This window comes from Aspergillus aculeatinus, assembly GCF_003184765.1.
Source record: "Aspergillus aculeatinus CBS 121060 unplaced genomic scaffold BO66scaffold_63, whole genome shotgun sequence".
NCBI lineage: Eukaryota > Fungi > Ascomycota > Eurotiomycetes > Eurotiales > Aspergillaceae > Aspergillus > Aspergillus aculeatinus.
In genome coordinates, this window is record NW_020291532.1 from 14,143 (window position 1) to 28,393 (window position 14,251).

Here is a 14,251-nt window from a genome sequence, read left to right on the forward strand (position 1 = left end):
CCAAGCAAGCAAGCCCAGCTGATCCCTGTAAGGGGGGGCCGAAGGAAGGGTCTTTGGGGAAAAGCCTGGAGGGAACTAACTACCCAGATTTCACTGTTGCGTCTGGATGTGAATGAACATTATTGATGGCAGTCAGTGTTCAATCCATTTGCACACAGCTTCGATCAAGTGGCTTGAGTTAATTGTGTTCCGATTCTTGTTCACAGTCCAGTTGACTGCGATAAGAGGAGGGAAGAGCGCACCGGAGAGCACGACAGACAGACGTCAGTGATCGGCTGATCTGCTTTAGTTCGTGATGGCTCCGATTTGATCTTAGGCGGAGGGTCAAAGGGTGGAGGAGAGAGGAGGGGGGGCTGAAGTGAATCAATGAAATGAAGAAGTGAATGAACGAATGGCTGGTGGGTTGGTTGTTTGAGCCTCGTTCCCGCTTTCTTGGAAATGACTGCGTGCTGCTGCTCGTCTTCCTTGAATCCTGCTTGCTTGCCTGCTTGCCTGCTTGCTTGCTTGACTCTAACTGACTGACTGACTGATCCTTTCACACTCCACGCCTCTCGCTTGTTTTCCTCTCACACTCTCACACTCTCACGCTCTTTCACTCTCTGTCTTATCTTTCTTTCTTTCCCTTTTCTTCTTGTACAAACTTATCTCATTTGCGCGTGCGCGCTCTTTCACTCATCTCTTCTTCCTGCTGGAACATGCAAATCCAGCTTTCCCTCGGCCCCGCCTCTTTCTCTACCCCGCCATGAGCTCATCTCTTGAGGCCAAGATTGTGGTCCTCGGCGCCCAGGGTCAGTCATCTTCCCCAACAACAAAATAGCAGACAAACACTACATGTAACTCTACTAACACACATCCATGGCGCAGGCGTGGGCAAAACCTCCCTCGTCCAACGCTATGTCAAGAACGCCTTCGATCCCGCCGGCACTGCATCCACCGTCGGCGCCTCCTTTGTCACAAAACGCGTCCTCGACAGCGCCTCCGATACAATTGTTCGCCTCCAAATCTGGGACACTGCTGGCCAGGAACGGTTCCGGAGCATCTCGCGACTCTACTACCGCGGCGCCAACGCCTGCCTCCTCTGCTACGACATCACCGACGAACAGAGCTTCCAAGAAATGACCGGGTGGCTCCTCGAGCTCAAGAAGAACGTCTTCGAGGACGACCCCATCGTGATCCACGTGGTGGGGACGAAATCCGACATCGTGACCATGGAACCCACGCGCCGCCGGGTCCCCTTCGAGCGCACCATCGCCTACGTCGCCGAACAGCTCTACCCCACCCAAGCCTCGACCCCTCCTCCGTCCGCGGGATACGGCCCCTCGTCCAGCACGCCCCAGGGCATCGACAGCAAGCGCAGCAGCGGGTTCTGGGGCCAGGATATCGGATGGGACTGCTGCCATGAGATCAGCGCCAAGGACGGGGAGGGCATCGAGGAGGTGTTCCGGGTGATCACGAGGAAGCTGGTCGAGCAGCGCAACAAGCGCGAGGCCGGGCTGAGCCCGTCGCTGCTGTCGCCGTCCTCGCTCGATGGCATGCCCCCGGCCAGTCCGGCGAATATCGATGGCAGCGGTAGCTTTCGGCTGGGGTATGGCGACAAGCGGCGCAGTTGGCTTGGATTCCCGCCCAGCAGCCAGGGCGATGAGGTCGATGTTCCGGTGGAGGTGGCCAGGAAGAAAGGGGGATGCTGCTGATCGCGCGCGTTCCTCGGTTCTCGTTTCCGGCTATCATCTACCTCTGCACGGGATCTCCACAACTTATGTCTTCCTGCCTCGCGCCATCGCATCCACTGCTCGGTCCCTGTATGTTCTTTGCGTTGAGAGGACCTCGGTTGGGCGTTCGACTTGCATTCGACATTTCTCTCCTCTATTTTGCATGATTTGATGACGATGTATACGACTTTTGATTCTTCTGTTCTTCATGCTGTGTTTGTACTTTTTTTCCATTCTCTTTCTTTGTCTTGTGGTTTTGCTTGAACTGCTACACTATGATTGCTGGCATGGCATCGGATTTGGGTGGTCGTTAGATAGATCTTATTAGGGCGCTTCTGGGAGGATCTAATGGACATGACATGAACTGTTTCTAAAGTACTCTGGTCAGTTGAAGCTGACGATGCCATGTGATCTTGCAACCGCCAACAGTGATAGTAAGCCAGCTTACATTTCGTCTCTCGAGTGCCCGATTGGGAACAACATGATCTTGCCTCTGAGTCACTCACCCAGGTATATTCGTTACGGCATCTTTGTCGTGCTGCCGGGACGGCCTCTAATTTTGGTCGCGGTTGTAAGTACTAAGATTCCTTCTGTAGTCAAAATCTGCAATCGAACAGTTTGCGATTGATTCCCGGTTGACGAGTTGTTAGTCATTATGAGATTATGATTTGAACGTCAGCTGTGTTTGGTCCCGGCATTATTTAATGTGACTTCTAGGTGCTAATTGAACATAGAAAGGAAAGAAAAAAAAATCCAGCGAGTCGTGTTGATTTACGGATCGTCGTATTGCTGACTGTTTGAGGTATTCGAGGCGATGGATAACGTTAGTAGAATGAGAATTGTGGGACAAGCCTTCCTCTAAAAACAAACCGTCTTCCGAACATTGAAGGAAGTTGTTACGGTTTGTACTGTACAAAGTACCACTAGGTTATTCATGGTGCCAGTGAACAGATCATACGTGTGTAAACTTGCAAACCTCGAATAGTTATCGTTGAGTGAACCCTTCACAAGGCCCTCCAAGCTCCGTCTCCAGCTCCCCCTTCCCAAACCCGTACAAGATCCTGCCAAATTTGCAACGGGCCAGATCCCTTCCAGACACAAAACTCCGCGCGCCCGATACGAGCCCCACACCCGCAGGCCGGGCGGCGGGCTGACAGTCGTGAAAAAAAAGACGTGTTTCAGACTCTATGTTATGTTCACTGCTGTCTTGCTCGATCGTCCAAGATTTTCATTTCTCAACAGGGACGAATGAATTGATCGGCAAGCATCAGGTGGGATTGGGGGTTGTTCCTATTGATGGATTTGTTTCTTGGAGGAGTTTCGATTGTCCTGCAGTGGTGGCCTTTTAATTGCCGAGGTTGTGTTGTGTTGTGATTGAGGAAGAGGGGGAGAGAGAGGGAGGGCAATTGACAAGGGCATTGTTTCTCTCTGCTGCTGCTGTACTACAGTACATACAACAAACAGCAACTAAGTTAAGGATTGTCTGTTCCACATACACGAGGCGAGTACCGTACTGTACACGGGCACAACCTTTTGCCTTCTTGGTTGGGATTCGAAACCGTCTAACAGGGCTTGTGTGAATAATCAAGCTGACTGTCAGTGCAGCTGGTTGATCGTGGGACTGAGAGACTGAGACTGAGACCGAGACTGGGCCAGAACCAGAAGTGCAGAGAAAAGGGCAGCAGAAAAAAAAGGGTTCAAAGTGGAATGGCCGGGTTATCAGTGGCCACTCACACCCGCGGTTTCGGTGGGACGTTTGAGATAGACTCGAACTCGCCGGTGGATCTTTTTCTGACTAGCTGGCCCAGATCAGGCACCACCACACAATCTCTCTGGATTGTTCATTTCCCACCGAGAGAGGAAACACGGCAGCACTCATGCTATTCGTCCCACCGGAGATGGAGTTTACTGGGTACTACGCACTTGGCTGAAGGACTGCAATGATCGTCCCGTCATGTTGTCTAACGTGAGGGGGGGTAAGAAGAAAAGAACAGAAGCCTGTAATGTGCAACGCAAGTACAAGGGGGGATGGCGACATACATTACTTATACTATTCTACGGAGACCTACAGAACAATTGCTGCTTGCCAATATTGCATTGCATTCAATGTGGATAATTCTATGGGCCAAGTGAGACCTCTGTCTCAATTCTGGTAAAATTAGCCTATTCATTGTCCATTGAAATGCTTCACAATGCGAAATTACTGTCTACTGTCTATAGACAGCCACTAATCGGCTGGTATTTCCTACGCCTGGGTAAAATTACGTCTGACAGTACGATACATCCATACATACATCCATACATACAACCCTTCCACTCTCCACCAGGCAATCCACCAATCCGCGCAAAGACCCGGTGGTGATAAGCCTCAGGCCCCCGTCGACGGGGCCGGCTCTTGCTTCTTTCCTTTCCGCTCTTCTGCTTCTGCTTCTGCTTCATTGCTGCTTTGCTGCTTTGCTGCTGCTTCTTTTCTTCTTCTTTGCCTTCTATTCATTCCTTCTTTAATCACTCCCTTCCTCGCCTTTTCTTGACGGACTGAAATCGCCATTCCCTATTCATAGACAATAACTACTCGGCGTCATAGAGTAAGTCCTCCTAAATTACCCTCATGTTTAATTTGCTGTCTTGCCCTGCCGTGTCCGCTGCCTGCTGTGTCTCTCCTTATTTCTCCGCTTCTTATTACTACTTACCTCCCTCCCTCCTCCCTTCCACCCCCCTCTCCTCCTTCTCCTTGCCTTAAAATCGATCGCTCATTGGAATCTCTTTCTATCCAGAATTCAGCCACCCACGCGCCCCATTCCAAAGCCCCCCTCGGCCGTAAGACAGCAAGCAAATGTTATGAAATGAGACTATCCTACCGTATCGGTACGGCCGCCCTCCTTATCGTCGCCATCTTCCTGATCAAGCGCCACCTCGATCTCGTCCAGGATGATTCGCGCGTCCAGTCCGGCTGGAGCTTCAACGGCTTAAGCGGCGGTTCGGGCTCGTCGGAACCCGCGACCAACGACAAGAGCAAGGATGCCACTATCCCGGCCTCTAAGGAGGAACTCCCAGTGGTGGGAGGGGGGAAGAAGGATCAATCCGCCGCCGCCGCGGACGACAACGACGACGGCATCGCGCTCGGGTCACGGCCAGTCTACGAAACCACCCCGATTATCGTTCCCAATGATCGGGTGATTGTCATGGCCAAATTGGCCGCGGAGGATACAGCTTGGGTTAGCAACGACTTGGCGGAGTATGTTTCCCCTCAATCTACACTTTATCTTTGCGAACTCTCTTTTTTGTTTTCTATGCACGGCTGCGCCGGAACCCCCAGCTGTGCGCTTTCTTCAATGGAAGCAGAATTGTCTCGCTAACTAAGATCTTCTCTCTTTTCTCGCAGCTGGCGCAATTACATCTACACCGTCGACGACGTCAATGCCGCCAAACACACCCCCCAGAACAAGGGCCGTGAGAGTCTCGCCTATCTCCAATACATCATCGAACACTACGACGACCTCCCGTCGACGATCGTCTTCATCCACAGCCACCGCGACGGCTACCCGGGCGCCTGGCACACCGACACCATGGAATACAGCAATGTCGACTCGATCCGCGCCCTGCAGACCGACTTCGTCCAGCGCAACGGCTACGCAAACCTCCGCTGCCAGATGACTCCCGGCTGCCCGGACGAGATCCGCCCCTTCCGCAACCCGCCCCAGTCGGGCCAGACCACCGAACGGGTCTACGCGGACGCCTGGGAGCAGCTCTTCAACAACACCGACGTCCCCGAGGTCGTCGCCGTCGCCTGCTGCTCGCAGTTCGCCGTCTCGCGCGACCAGGTGCTCCAGCGGCCCCTGAGCGACTACATGTGGTTCTACGAGTGGGTGCTGACCACCCCGCTGTCGGACAAGCTGGCCGCGGGCGTTATGGAGTACACTTGGCATATCATCTTCGGACAGGAACCCGTCTAGTACGTTCTCTTTTCCCTTCTATCTTCTGCGCCTCCATCCCAAACAATCGATGCTAACCGAAGCGCGCAATAGCTGCCCCGATTCCTACCAATGCTACGAAGACGTCTACGGCAACCCCTACTTCTGGTGATAGATTGCCATTTCATCTCTCTTTCTCTCTCCCTTCCTCGCCGCGTCTGTACAGAATACTCCTCCAAACCCCGTCCCTTTCTTTCTCTCCTCCATTTTTGTCCCATCTATCATCTACCTTGTAATTTTTCTTTCCCCAATCCGCCGTTCGCCCTTCTCTGGTCCTGTATCTGGCGACGATCTCACGCAACGTCTTCTATCTATACTTCGGTGGTGTTGGCTGTATATGTCTTGGAAATCTGGTTTCCATATTTTCTTTTTTTCTTATTTTTATTTAAAAAGCCCCGTCAATGAGCAAATATACATGATACCTGGAATTAAACTTTGTTCCGTGAGTGCAAACGTAGGGTGGGAGACTGGTAGTCTGTATACACGTTAAAGCACTAGGCTGTGGCAATTGGATAGTCTTGTCTTTATTCACGGTGCTTGCTTGTCAATTCTGCGGAGTGCACATGGTATACCTGGTCCTCAATTGTGGCGACAATAGATTAGACCGCTTCTTGACTACCGACCAAAATGTGCAAACACCACTCTGGATGTCCCTCTCCGGGCAAAGAGTGAATCAATAATAGACACAAGACCACTGTCCCCGCCCTACCGAAGTCAACTCGGATATACAGGAGAAATATCACCCATTCAATTATCGTATATCATATGTAAGTAAGTATATATGAATGAATGTATGTACATCAAGAAACGAAAGGAACGAAGATAACTCAAAACCCCTCCCGCCCAGCCAGCCATATCCCGGCCAGCCGTAACCCATACTTAGTAAGTAACCAGGTATGACAGAGTCCAAATCCACCAGACCACTGCACTGCAAGCTAGTCTACCTACCCCATTCGGATAAAGCAGAGATCCCAGTCTAAATCGGAACCAACATGCACCGGGCTCCGGGTGTAACCTGCCGGTGGGCCTCCCAACCAAGTACATATGTATGTAGCCTAGCCTCTAAGCAATAATCCTCAAACCACCGGCCACAAAGCAAAGTAAAGCAACAGACTCTCACCACGCGAATCGAGCCAGGAGCCCGTTCGGCCACCGCCTCACTCCCGCCTTCCGCAGCTCATCCAGCACCACGATCCCCACCCCGAATGCCGCAGGCAGGAAGTAATGAATCGCGGGGACGCTGGTTGTGTTCAAGGTGCGCTGGAGCGGGGGGATATAGAGCCAGAAGATGGCCATGACGAAGGCAAACAAGATGGCGGGGAAGAGGAGCAGGTTCTGAGTCTTTTTATTGAAGGCTGGTGGGTGCGAGAAGATGGAGAGGCGGCGAGTGCGGACGGCCATGAGGTTGAACCATTGCCTGGGTTTTTTGGTATCGATGTTAGTTGTCGGAACGAGAAGAGAACACCGACGAGCAGTGGTACAGGAGGAGGAGGAGGCAACTTACATCACGACAAGGTTGACAAAGTAGACAGAGCTAGCTTCGTTGAGGCGGGCTGTGAGCCAGTCTTGGTCAATGTCGGAGGGGTAGTTGCCGAACTTGAACCAGAAGACGGAGAAGGGGACGCCGTTGCGCTCAAGGTACCAGAAGGCCATGGCAAAGGAGCAGACGGTTTCAATAACGCCAAGAACACCGTATGCGTGGAAGATGAGTTTCCAGTTCACGAGGCGGTTCTGCTTGGGCTTGCGTGGGGGACGGAGGAGGACGTCGGCTTCGGGTTTCTCGTAGGCGAGGACTGTCGCGGCCGCGCAGTCTGTGAAGCAACTGATTGGATTGAGCTTGTTAGCTAATGCGAGTTATCATTTTAAAAATAAAAGGTGGGGGGGAAGTTTACCAGATGATGATCATCAAAAAGGATGAGAGGACCTGAGGAAGCCCGAAGACGACATTGCAAAAGACAGGCCAGAACTCTGAGAACGAGCCCGCTGGGAGAAGATAGACAATTGTCTTCTTCAAGTTGTCAAAGACAACCCGCCCGTACTGTACCGCTTCGACGATGGCAGAGAAAGACTCCAGAAGAACCATGTCAGAGGCCTCGATAGCAATGTCGGACCCGCTACCCAGTGCGATGCCAATGTCAGCTGCCTTCAGAGAAGGCGCATCATTAACACCGTCGCCAGTCATGCCGACAATCTCGTCTCTTGCGCGGAACTCGCGAACAATACGAAGCTTTTGCTCGGGAGTGGTTCGCCAAAAGACAATTTCCTGGTACTGACAGAGTTGTTCCCACTGGTGGTCATTGAGACTCATAAGGTCAGCTCCACTGATGGTGATCGCGGAGGCAGTAGGAGCACTGGAGGCCTTCTCGGAATCCGTTGATCTTCTGAGAGCAGTCGCATCATCAACGAGACCGTTTGTGCCAACAATTCCACATTGCCGTGCGATAGCCAGCGCTGTGAGGCCAAAGTCGCCGGTTACCTGGTGGAGATGCAGTTAGCACTATGCAGCCCAGATCTCAATATCTGCACGGATACGCACCATGAAGATCCGAATCCCTGCGCGTCGCAGGGTACTAATGACGTCTGGAATTTCTTCCCTCGGAGGATCGACAATACCGACCATGCCGACTAGAACCAGCCCGGTCTTCGCTTGGTTCAGCATTTCAGTCTCAAACTCGTGTGAGGATGGCTGAAACATTATCTCAGCTGAAGAGAGGAGTTTTCGCGCGAGGAGAATTACGCGCTTTCCTTCTGCAGACCACTGGTCCTTGACTTCTCTCATCCGAGCCAGCATCCGCGCTTCCAGTGGCTGCACGCTGCCATCAAGATCAATGAATTGCGAGCATCTGTCGATAAGAATGTCCGGTGCACCTTTAATCGTGAAAAGACTAGTCAGGGCCTGTAAGTATTTGGCCCAAAGGAATGCGCGTTTGCCAACTTACATATCGCTGCGCTTGAACTGCGAAGACTCTGCGGCAGACATCGCGAGTCCTAGTCCCTCTGGTTCAGCAAGTGTGAATGTCCGTACCATAAACTTGTTCTTGCTGTTGAAAGCCAGCTCATAGGTCTTTTTCCACGTTTGGCGCAGTTTGGCTACCGATCCCAAACCCTCGGATAACCTCAGGACGGCTTGATCAGTGGCATTTCCATGGATTTCTCTCTCGTGGAGCGGGAGCTGCATGGATGCGGCATCAAATTCAGCTGCATTGCAGAGACCGGCCATGGCGCGAAGCTGGTGGACTCCGCTCTTCTTGCCTTTCCTGTTCATCTCATCCCTTGCTGAATCAGGGCTAAAGCAGGTTGTCGAGATGGCACACTCTGTAACAAACATTTTGTTCTGGTAGGCCACAAGATTAGTAAACAGTGACGCTCCGGCAATTGCATAAGACAAACCCTTGTCAACGTTCCAGTCTTGTCGGAGCAGATTACAGAGACAGCACCCAGAGTCTCCACGGTCTTCAGCGATTTGCACAGAATCTTGTTCTTGCTCATGAGGTTGGCAGTGATTGTCAAATTTGCGGTAAGGGCGATTGGAAGGCCTTCAGGAATGAATGCGATAGCAACACTCACGCAGTCGACGATCAGAGTAGGAACGTTGATCCAGTCAGGATGTTCTTTTCGAAGCCATCCAGCCCTATGGATTGTGAGTATCGAGCAACATGCTGCGCTTCAGGCAAAACATACCAAACCCCAACAACTAGAATGATCATAGCTAGCATGATTGCGACAATGAATGACACAAAGCGCAGGATCTCTTTTTCCAAGGTGGTCAAGCCTTTCTTGGGCTCACTGGTCAGCTTTGCAATTCGACCAAAGACGGTCGAGTCACCAGTGGAGACAACGACGCCCACGGCACTTCCAGCCACGCAGTGTGTCCCCTGTAGACCAATACAGTGTGTCTCGAGGTAGTTGTCATCCGTAGAGTTGACCGTTCCATTGATCGGGGCGGATTCACCTTCAGACACTTCTTAGAACAAGCTGCCATGTGTCTTAGGGGGCGGGGGGCATACCAGTCAGGATCGAACGATCGAAGCTCGCGTCAGTGGAGACTTCGACCAGGCGTAAATCAGCAGGCAGCTTGGTTCCGGCTGTGAGATGCACAACATCACCAGGAACAATTTCCGGTCCAGAGACCACAGTGAGTGAGCCGTCGCGGAGAACAAGACAACTTTCCGGCAACATGGCAGTGATCGACGCCATGACTCGTGATGATGACCAATCTTGCCACGCATTGAACCCAGCTTGAATGAAGAACACGGCAAGTAAAACGATAGCCAAGGCAAGATTGGCTATAGCTGGAGGATTCCCGAGAGGCTTCCATGAGACAAACACCAGAACACTTCCTATAAGGAGGATGGCACCGAAGCCTTTGAAGAAGTAACCAAATATCTGCCAGAACCACTGGTGTGGCAGTGGCGAGAGAGCATTCTTTCCGTATTCCTGTAAGCGTTGCTGGACTTGTTCGCGCGAGAGCCCCTGCGATATATCGACTTTCCATCGTTTCTGCAGCTCTTCGGTGGAAATTTGATGCCAGTCGAGGTTCGAGAGGTCTGGAAAAGAGATTACAAATCAGCCACAACCCGCAGGATAACAAGTTCCAAGTTGAGGATGTCTACCTGTCACGACATTGTTCTTCGTTTTGGCGGTCTCAGCAAGTTCTTTTTCTCTTGCTTCATCGATGTCGAAGGAGCTACAGCGGTCACTGTTAATTTATCTGCTATGCTTGCATGATTCATCAAGAGAGAGCACTCACACAGTGCGGTAATGGATTGGCAATGAAAGTGAAGGATCAACAGTTGCCCTCCGGTTCCGACTCCGCGCAGACATTTGAGAGTTGTTTGACATGGTTGACACAGTTCTTGAGAGATCTGGAAGCAGTTTCTTGGGCTGGAGACCAGTCTCTTCGTCTACCTCCTGCCAGCGGAGGCGGGTTGCCTCTGCTTTTGGCGAGCTTGACCGTTGGTGCGCCATGTTGGACTAGAGGGTAGAGAGCCTCTGAGGAAAGCAGACACCAAAGAGATGGATGAAAAAGAGAGAAGGCTGAAGGAGAATAACACGGGCAAAAGCGTATTGTGCTTTGCTTGCTCTTTATACTTGGGGTCACATTCTGTCATGTGTCAACCATGCTCTTGACGCTATGCAGCTGCCATGCGAGATTTTTTGCAGGGCCCAGTCGATTGTCATCAATACCACATGCGGATTGCGAGATTGAGGGGTTAATCCGAACCAGTCATCAAAGCAGCTTGGACCTGAAGCTAGATCGAGACTGAGATCAGTGGCTTTGGTAAATCCCGCAAATGGGCTCAACTGGCGGAGCGGGAAGCGAGCCAAAACCTCTTTTCGCTTCATGCCGCCTCAAACAATACGGCTGCCTTCCCTCCTTCACTATTTTATCGCCCCCGTCGGAAATCATATCGCGCAAAAGAATTCTGTGGTGCGAGTTCAGCTCCTGTTCTATCCAAGATATGGCCCTGGCCAAGCCAGCTAATCTACTCCACCATCCTTTGGTCGTGTGAGCGACTGGACAATGAATAGCAATGCTACAATCATGGTTGACACAACAGGCAATCCTGAGAACCGAACACTCCATCTCCTCTCTTGTGGATCACTCCGACTCTTTGGAGCAGCTGTTCGTCGCGAAGGTAAAGGAAGATGCTGTACTCGTGCCGTTTGTGGGGTTAGATCACCGAGAAGGGCAATGCCCATTGCGGCATGGTAGTAACTGAAGTAAGATCGGAGAAGTCTCAGACACCAGTTACTACCTGCCTCCACGCGTGCGACTGACTGCGATACCCACGAGAACAGCCTCATTCTACCTCTGTGCTCGTTCTCCCAAGTCTGTAACCGTGACTCCAGATAGGCTTCCGTCCAGGGAGCATCGGTTCTGCTGGCTAGCATGATGTAATTTCCAAGGGAAGCAGCTGTCTCCATGGCACAATTCGCCCCTTGCCCTATGTTGGGAGTCGTCTGCAAGCCGGTCAGTTCTAGCCTAGGGGCTGATGGTATGGTAGAGCACGGTTGCCTACCTTGTTCACCGCGTCCCCTATACATGCAAATCGGCCCGCTGACCATTGATTCTGGAAAGACTCCTCGAGCGGAACGAACGTGAACGAATTTGTGCGGTCATACAGCTCCCCGAAGGTGACCGCACTGGATACATGTTTGTCGAGGAATGGTGCCAGGAGTGGTGCAACGCTCGTCTTCCCTTGCTGACGTCTCCAAGCCTGCCGACTCGAATGCGGCCATGCTATGGAAATGAACCAGAAAACTTGTGCATCTTTGCCAACCATGATGAGCATTATCCATCCAGCTCCAAATGTACGGTAGACTACGCCCGTTTTGAGTCCTGCGACAGGGTTGGCAGTGCCAAAGACTCCAGCAAACGATGTTTTCAGAGGTATCTCCCTCGCCAGAACAAACCGAGCAGCGCGTCGGTTGGATTGGATGTATTGCCACATTTGCGAGCGTACAATGGAGTGTACACCATCTGCCCCAACCACTATATCCCCAGAGAGTCGTGAACCATCGGCGGTGTGGACAGTAACTTCCCTGGCCGATGGAGCCACTTGAATAACCTTCTGGTTGAAGCGGATGCGGTCTTGGCGAGGAAGGTAGTCGAAGAGGATACTCAATAATGCTTGCCGTGAGATGATGGAGAGCGGATAGCCCGTCCTACCTTCAGATCAGCTCCGCTCAACAACAATCACATCAATCAGATCTTACCGCCGAGAAGTTATGTGCCGTGTGTCAATGTCCAGTAGGAGGCGCCCACTGTCGAAATACGTTGTGTACGACACGATGCGCTCTGCCTGGCGCAGTACCTTATCATACAACCCCAATTGGTCCAGAATCCGGGCCCCGTTTGGCTGCAGTACGAGCCCAGTACCCTGAGTGATCTGACTGGCCCTGGCCTCCAGAATTGTGAAGTCGACATTGGCGCTGGAAAGACAGTGAGCGAGAGTCAGGCCCGCGATCGACGCGCCCACTATGATGACGTGAAATTTTCGATTGCTCATCGCGGACGTCCTTTGGTGTGATAGAGCCAAGTTGAACTAGATCCATGGTCTAGATGAAGATCGTCAACATCAGATGGTGGACCTGGGCGTTTTATAGGAGATTTGATAAGAATATGCCAACGTGAGGATAACGGGCTTGGATAACAATAGATATGCTGGTGAACAATAGGATATTGCCAGACAATGATAATAGATGGTTGTGAATGCCTGGAAGGGACGTATTCACTCTCTTTCAGAGATAGTCCTGCTGTAGGTTGTCGGAATGGCAGGCACCACCGCCCCTCATAGTCAGTCCCGGTCCGCGTCTGATGGACTGTACTACCCCAATCCAACGGTCGGGTGAATGACTCCTGTCGGTGCAAGGTGAGTGATCTGGTCATGTGCATGGGGTCCTTGACTGTTCTCGAGTGGGTTGTCTGATAGAATTACCGGTATCTACCTTATATTGTACTCGCAAGCCCGATTCCAAGAGTACAAGCAGACCACGAGCTTTTATCACAGTTCATTGCCAAAAGACCTGAGAGCCGAAAGTGAGCAACATGAGATAGCAGCATAAGGTCATTGGCAAGTGTCCGACACAGGTGTAGATGGATTACCATCGACGCGCATCTTGTACATGTGCCTGTCAGTCTATTCTACAACCTTCCATTCTCCAGACCTCCCTCCTCGCCCGTACCTCTTAAGCGCCCGGGACCAAGCAGAGGAACTAGTCAGCAAGTTCTGCGTTGTACAAGAGCTCGCAGAACAGAGTCACATTCAGGTTGGGCCAATAGGCCAGGTGGCTTAGTCCAAAGGTCAGCCAGCATATAGGGAAGAGTACTGAGTAGGTAAGACAGAAAGTCGGATCAGATATCAGATCAGATAAGATCAGCCGTTCATGTTATTAGATGACTGCAAGATGATAAAGCTTGTTGACGCACTGCACTGGATCAATAGCTTACTATGTCTCATTCCGAGAGTCCCGTTGATGCTGTGAAAGAGATCTTCGCTAGACCTCAGTCATCCCAGCACGAGAGTCTTGAAGGTATTTGAGGTGGCGACTGGACTGAGCATTCGACTTTCTGTCCGAGATTAATTGAAATTCTAGCCCCCGGTAGCAGGCTTGGGTGATGCGACAGATAATATGCTCAGCAGCAGGGCCCATGATATCACGAACCATGTCATGGTGGAGCGAATCAAATAGCAAGCGACTCAACGACAATGCAACGGCTCAGAGCGAGACAATGGATCCTAGATCCTAGCTTCAGTTTATCAATAACGCACTGCTGCCATTGTAGCCCAGGACAAAGCTTCAAACAATAATCCTCAACTTGGCTAACCCACAGTAAGATACTCACCAGCCCTGAACCCTAGAGCACATCCAACCAGCCCCGGCAGCGGCCGCTGTCTCAGCCACGAACTTACCCCCCTCTGGGTCTAGTTCCTTCCCCCCCCCTCCTAACCTACCAGGTTTACCTGTCAACCCCACCCACCCTTAAGTTCAGTTCTGCAACCACATTTCCCACTTCCCCGATCGCCCTAAGGAAGTACCGCCTACTGTGTACAGTACACTCACACT

The 14,251-nt window shown here is 51.7% G+C and overlaps 4 protein-coding genes across 4 annotated transcripts; 2 read left to right on the forward strand and 2 right to left on the reverse strand.

Moving 5' to 3' along the window:
- Positions 1–742: 742 nt before the first annotated feature.
- Positions 743–1,691, forward strand: BO66DRAFT_442984 (Rab family GTPase; the record flags this gene model as incomplete). Its single annotated transcript, XM_025651473.1, has 2 exons — positions 743–788; positions 865–1,691. 2 exons carry the CDS (start codon positions 743–745, stop codon positions 1,689–1,691), a joined length of 873 nt encoding a protein of 290 aa, XP_025499268.1.
- Positions 1,692–4,165: 2,474 nt separating this feature from the next.
- Positions 4,166–6,110, forward strand: BO66DRAFT_423477 (DUF3431 domain-containing protein). The gene is made up of 4 exons (XM_025650110.1): positions 4,166–4,294; positions 4,484–4,944; positions 5,092–5,661; positions 5,735–6,110. The coding sequence occupies exons 2-4, from the start codon at positions 4,553–4,555 to the stop codon at positions 5,790–5,792; spliced, it is 1,020 nt and encodes a 339-aa protein (XP_025499269.1). The 5' UTR covers positions 4,166–4,294; positions 4,484–4,552; the 3' UTR covers positions 5,793–6,110.
- Positions 6,111–6,547: 437 nt separating this feature from the next.
- Positions 6,548–10,788, reverse strand: BO66DRAFT_358884 (cation-translocating P-type ATPase). The gene is made up of 10 exons (XM_025644954.1): positions 10,431–10,788; positions 10,294–10,367; positions 9,688–10,227; positions 9,362–9,632; positions 9,071–9,311; positions 8,620–9,014; positions 8,217–8,565; positions 7,573–8,156; positions 7,185–7,502; positions 6,548–7,097 (listed from the first exon to the last, which is right to left on the reverse strand). Exons 1-10 carry the CDS (start codon positions 10,646–10,648, stop codon positions 6,797–6,799), a joined length of 3,291 nt encoding a protein of 1,096 aa, XP_025499270.1. The 5' UTR covers positions 10,649–10,788; the 3' UTR covers positions 6,548–6,796.
- A 249-nt stretch (positions 10,789–11,037) lies between these two features.
- BO66DRAFT_383369 (FAD-dependent oxidoreductase) lies at positions 11,038–12,693 on the reverse strand (the record flags this gene model as incomplete). The annotated part of the gene is made up of 3 exons (XM_025646050.1): positions 11,038–11,644; positions 11,704–12,349; positions 12,401–12,693. The coding sequence occupies 3 exons, from the start codon at positions 12,691–12,693 to the stop codon at positions 11,162–11,164; spliced, it is 1,422 nt and encodes a 473-aa protein (XP_025499271.1). The 3' UTR covers positions 11,038–11,161.
- Between the last annotated feature and the right edge of the window lie 1,558 nt (positions 12,694–14,251).